The sequence below is a fragment of the Lipotes vexillifer genome, unplaced genomic scaffold, assembly GCF_000442215.2.
Source record: "Lipotes vexillifer unplaced genomic scaffold, Lipotes_vexillifer_v1.1 scaffold169, whole genome shotgun sequence".
NCBI lineage: Eukaryota > Metazoa > Chordata > Mammalia > Artiodactyla > Lipotidae > Lipotes > Lipotes vexillifer.
This window is the reverse complement of record NW_006793375.1, coordinates 1302576-1308889: the sequence shown is the minus strand read 5'-3', so window position 1 is coordinate 1308889 and position 6314 is coordinate 1302576. Positions and strand designations below refer to the sequence as shown.

General features: G+C 39.7%; 1 protein-coding gene across 1 annotated transcript in view; it reads left to right on the top strand.

The window, feature by feature from the left end:
* MOSPD2 (motile sperm domain containing 2) overlaps window positions 1–6314 on the top strand; it is a 61423-nt gene that overhangs the window by 9885 nt on the left and 45224 nt on the right. The window contains exon 3 of the mRNA XM_007466335.1: window positions 4793–4948. Coding sequence (XP_007466397.1) covers window positions 4793–4948 — 156 coding nt within the window. The remainder of the gene's footprint in view (window positions 1–4792; window positions 4949–6314) is intronic.

Sequence of the window (6314 nt, the reverse complement as noted above, 5' to 3'; positions counted from 1 at the left end):
TCCTGCTGACTCTGAGAGGTGCTAAAGTTTGAGAATCGCCGCTATAGGCCAATGGCTTAATCCCATCGTAGATGACCCCCTGCCTCTCAGTCTCTCACCAGCTAGCTTCAGAGGAAAGAGGAGATTCAGGGTAGGTTGTGGCCCACCAGCAGAGGATGCCCTAAAGGGAATATTCTGTTATTTCAGCCTGATCACTCCCATTGTTGACATTTACATGGTCCAGCCAATAGAAGTGGTCCATCCAGTACAAATGCTCTTCTGGGGTCCCGCCAGGACTTTAAGTGGATCAGTGCTCAGAGTCCTTGGAGAAATAACAGATGCTAAGAGGTTTTAAACTACTGTTGATGTTTGATAGTTGTATATTTGCTGCATTTCAACAGCATGACACCCAGTTAATAACTGTTTTCTGGTTTTCATTATCAGAATACTTTTGTATTTTTTCAACCTTTCTATATGAATTCTAGGCACATTTATAATATCTATAATATACTTTCCAGATTTTCTCAACCGACTAATAGGTCAGTTAGAATTTCATCTTCTGTTCATAGGGAGCATTCTACCTTATGTTAATAAAAATTCATTGGTATTGTGTTTAAAATTTTCAAAGTGCCCTTGATCTTCATTAGACTGTGGATAGATAGGCAGACCTTATCTCCATTGTACAGAGAAGAAAATCAAGCCCAGAGTGACTTGCTCAGTCTCCCTGTACATAGTCAGTAGCAGGGGTCTTCTGATTTCATCACTCTGCCCGGTATCCTGAATCAGGCTATGAATTTTTTTCACACTTGTTAACCTTAAACCACAGTTTCTGGCTGGTTGGTAATTTCACCAGCCAACAAATGCAAGAGGGAAGAAGAAAAGTTAATAATGGAATTCTCTGTTTTATGAGTAAGCACTGTATTCTGTTTATCCTGCAGCACTTAAAATTGTGTATGTGAGAGAGAGCGTGAAGGAGGTGAGCATTCACACGCAGGGAAGAGAGGAAGAAACAAAAAGCTGAGAGGTCATCTTTACCCTGGAACATTTAGTCCTGTCTAACCCAGAGGTGAATTACCATTGCCATTTATTTAGTTCTTTCTCTGCAAAATTAGGAACTTTCCACTTTGTTTGGTGGGGATACACTGTATAACTATAAGACCAATTTACAGAGCAGAATTTATGGAAGAAGAAATAAATAGTAGAAAGAGACAGTGAACCATACAGGTGTGGTGAGAGTTCACTGAGGTTTCTTAACAGAGGAGTGGCCAAAAATGAGCTTTGAGCTATTTGGAACAAATGTAAGGATGAGGCTTAAAAGTCCACCGCTTGAGATTAATGTTGGTTTGTGATGAAGTTTTCGCTGGTCCTCAGCAAGATGAAAGTAATAAGGACAAGGTATTATGAGAGTATACACACATATATATCTGTGTATAAGGCAAATCTCTTCCTCATTGCTATGTTTTAATCACTGAGAGGTAAAGTCTTTCAAAGTGATGTGTCTTAGGTGGTGGGGAGGGGTGTGCGCACATGTGTCTTTTCATATCTTCAGATACCTTTTGAGTGTACATGTTCAGCTTCTTCCTGTAACATCTGGATTTACTGAAGGACTGGTTTTCAGAAAACTCGCTAACACTTGAGGGTTCTGTGGAGGGGAAAACATTTTCCGTTTACCCTTCTAGGTTCTTTGACTGGCCTAATAATTAAGTTGATATAAGACAGATGAACCGGAGGAAAACACAAGTTTAACATGTGTATCCCTTGTATACGTGGGAGAGACCCAGGAGAACTGAGTAACTCTCCGAAGTGGCCCAAGCCACCACCTTCAATACCATCTCCAGCTAAAGACAGAAGATGCTAGGGTGGGGAGTCAGTTATGAGAGGTGACCAAGAAAAGCTCAGTAAACAAGGGTATGGTTGTGCAGATTTATGTCCTGGCCTTTCCCATTGATAAGAGTTTCTGGAGATTTCCAATCATTCTCCTCTTCCTGTCACAGAGAGGGAGGCATTTACAAATGGAGACTTCCTTTATACGTGTAAATGTTTCTTATAAAAGGGTGACTTGTACTCACTTTAAAGATTCCTGTATGCGCTGTTTGTTAAAAATATCCGCCTAAAATAATCAGTATGCCAAAGACGTATGTTTTGGGCTGTGTAGTTTGCTTCCCCTCAGTTCAGTTGTCTGGGAGCTGTGTTTGAAAGCAGCAAATGGTGTTGTCATAAGCAGTTATTATTACACTTGGCCTTGAAGTTTTCCTTGCCTTGAATGCTCAGTTTTCTCTCTGTTTCTCCCTGTGTGTCCTTCTGTCTCTCCCTCTCCTCCCCTCAGCCCTCTTCTCTGTCCTCTTCTGCCCCTACTTCCCTCCAGCCCCCCCTCCCTCCACTCCTACATGACCTCCTCCCCAATCCTCTCTTGCTCTGTCTTTTCTAGCTGTTTCCGTCTCTACCTGTCTCTAGGGGTAAATATTTAACAAGAGGTGTCTCATGTGTAAGCACATGTCCTGCTAATAACAGTAAGTAATCATTTTAATCTAAATGGAGATTTCTAATTGCAAAGATCTGTATCCCTAAAAGCTATCCAAGAGCAATAAGCTTACATTTCTTGGTAATGGGCACTGTCTTGTTTATGGTGTCCATAGTGGTAATAGCAGCAGTGGTAGGAGTGATGATAATGACAACAATAATGTTTGATTCTTCTTCTTACGGCTAATATTTTTTGAGTTTTTACCACTTGCCACATGTTGTCCTGGGGAAGTGGTAGTCTGCAGACCCTTGGAGATGCCCAGGACTCTTCAGGAGCCCATGAGGTCAAAGCTGTTTTCACAGTGATGCTAAGAAGCTTTTTTCCCTTTTTCGTTTGCACTGATTACGCGGAAGCAATAGTGGGCAAAACTGCTGCCTCCTTGGCCCGAATCAAGGCAGATGGCCATTATAGTCTTCATTGTCAGCACTCTCAGTTAAAACTTTTTTTTTAAGTCAATCTTATTTTAGAAAGCCCCTGATGAAGCAGTAAATTTTATTAAATCTTGACCCTTGAGTACATGGACTTTAAATGTTCTGGGTAACAAAATCAGGAATCAGTAAATACTTATGCGTATTTGAGTTGCTAGCTAAATTAGTCACATTTTTCGTGGACCACCATTTTTATTTGAAAGAACAACTGTTAAGTAAACTATGGTTATTCAGACTGGGGTATTTGGGAGAAATTTTCTTGAAGTCAGACAGTAATTTCAAGGAAAACACTACATTGGTCCAGTGGAGAGAGCTGTCCAGTGGCCAAACTGGATGATCTGACTTTAGGGGCAGGTGCTCCCAGGGTCCTTTTTGCTGCCAAACAGTATATAAATTCTTTTATATCTCAACTCATGTTTATAAATCATAATTAAAGAAAAGTTGTCCTTTGAATACTGATGAACTTTTGCATAGACAGAGCTAAAATACCATTTTCCAAGGTTAACTTACAACAGAACCACTCATTGTAAAGATTAGAAAAATAGAGCCCAGTTATTGAAAGCCATATCCAAGGTAACACTCTACAAATACATGATTTATGGCCTCATCTTATATTTTATAGTGCTTGAAACTTTCAAGTACTTTCATATATACATTTTTCTCTGATCCTCACACAACCCTGTGAGTATCTAAAACAGTTTAAAGATAAGGAAATTGGGACTCGCTAGTTCCACGGATGCTCTTTATATTTGCCCACCCTTTCAGCTGTTATCTCTGAGGGCCTGAAATAACTCAGAACTACTGGAGAGGAGAGAGAATCTGTACAATCTGGCAACTAACTAGGGGCAAAAAAAAAGAGATGAGGGAGTCAGGCAATTTTCTGAAGTTTCTTCCTTGGTTCCCTGGGAGGGTACCATTGACAGAGAAAATAAAAAATAGAGAAGGAATAGATTCAATCAACAAATGTTTCCTGAAGGCCTTTTCATTGGCACTATGTAATCTGCTTTGCGGGCTTCTTAGGATGTGTATAGACTGTGCTGTTACGATCTCTATATGGGAAGATATGGCATAAACACGAGTAACTCTGATTCAAGGGTGCTGAGTGCATAGTTTAGGTCCTATAGCTATTCACAGGAGGGAAGGAATTACTTCTAGGCCCAGGGAAAATTTTTATGGAAGAGGAAGCATTTGAAAGGAGTCTTGCAGAATGGTAGAATTTGGATGTGCAAAGGTGGTTGTGAAGAGACAAGGAAAATTCAGTTACAGAAAAATAGAGCAGGGTGTGGAAGGAGGATACAGAGGTATGTAGAGGTTGGTGAGAACACAGCATGTGTGTAGGTGGATAATGAAAAATTATTGGCAACAATTATTCCAATGAATTAAGGGAAATGTTGACTGCTACATACATAGTTTTCCATTTTGTATTTAGTTCATTTTCAAATTAGACACTTGGCAAACACATGTCTTTTTAAGTACAACCTAGTTCGTTCTTTATACATAAAAGTTCATTTTTCATTGACTAGGGTGAGTATTTTAAGTTCACATAACATAATTGATCTTTCTAGATGTTGGTTTATGGTTTTAGAGGGTTATGCAAAATATTTATTGTGGTCTTATTTTTTAAATTTTTGGTGGTGGCTTGTCTTAAAATAAAGCTGCAATTTTTAGATAACTTTATTCTAGTCATACTTAGAAATTCCATCAATCCTTTAAATTGCATTTTCATCTGAACTGCATCCCTGTGTCTATCTTCAAGTAGCTTAGCTTTATCTTCCAGGTCTTTCTTCTCCTTTGGTATTAGTGTTGGTTATCATTCACTGCTGAATTTATCTGACTTGGATATTTATTACTGTTTTTCCCCTAGATAAGTCAGATAAGTATGATCCACGTGATGTTGAAAGACTACAACAAGATGATAACTGGGTTGAAAGTTACTTATGTTGGAGGCATAATGTTGTAGATGAAACATTGAAGATGCTTGATGAGAGTTTTCAGTGGAGGAAAGAAATGTCTGTCAATGGTAAGCTGTTCGGGCTTCCCTGGTGGCGCAGTGGTTGAGAGTCCGCCTGCCGATGCAGGGGACGCGGGTTCGTGCCCTGGTCCGGGAAGATCCCACGTGCTGCGGAGCGGCTGGGCCCGTGAGCCATGGCCGCTGAGCCTGCTTGTCTGGAGCCTGTGCTCCGCAATGGGAGAGGCCGCAGCAGTGAGAGGCCCGTGTACCGCAAAAAAAAAACAAAAAAGAAACAAAAAAAACATGGTAAGCTGTTCAATTTAACCTTGACTGTGTACTATATCCCCTGCATAAATGTTACTATTTTACACTTATAGCCTATTTGCAAATATTCTTGGCAGTCATCAGAAATATCAGAATATAATATTTTATAAAGACCCAGTAACATTTGAAAGGAACATCTTATGAATAAATCTTAAGATAGGATTATTCATAAGGAAATCAGATCACCAAGGAGCAGAATCACAGTCAGATTCTTCACTCACAGCGGAGTCTCCTATTCTGTGTCTATTTGGTTTAGAACCATTAAAATATCAAGACAGCATCTTCGCTACTAGGCCTAGAAATAAGGGGATACTATTTGCCTGTTTTTCTCAGTTGTTGCCTGGTGTCTGTCTCTATTCCCAGAGTTCCTTGTGCTAATAGGTGTTCCATGTGGAATTACTATACGAATGGGAGTCCCCAAAAAGCAGGCTTATCCCCAAGGATGCCTATAGCAGCCTCCTCGAAACTTCTTGATTTCAAGGCCCAATTCTAGATTGAAATTCCCCACCTCCCCAAAAAAGGAGTTTTAAATCTTAGAGGGGATTTTATAATAGTGTTCAAGTAAATGGAGAACTCTTTTCAGGAAAGGTTACCCGTTATCTCTCTCCTCCTAAAAAATTTCACAGGAAGAAACTGGCACAACTGCTGGTTTCGATGAGGTATAAAGAAGGATTTCCTGACCTTGAGGATTATAAACTCTGGAGTGACTGAGTCTGGAGACTTAATACAAAATAGTCAACAAATAAATCCAGAGCAGATAGTCTCCGCAGTCATCCTACTTGGAGAAGGAATCTATCAGAAGGAGACTATTTAAAAAATAATTTGATTGGAGATATAAAAACTGTAGGTAATTTCAACAGTGAAACATTTATTAGTCAAGCAAAGAAATGTAAACCTGATGTTTCTAAATCATTTAAGTACAGAATAAACCTTTAAACTCAACAATAGTTTTCTCTTACATAGAATTGCTAGTTTCTAGTGGCAGACAGCAGAGAGATGATGAAAGGTGGGTGGGAAAAGATAAAGAAAGCTTTGAGAGTTCTCGGAGAAGTACTGATGAATGACACAGAAGCCTTGACATTTGCTGCCTTGCTGTGTTGGTTCTCGGCCT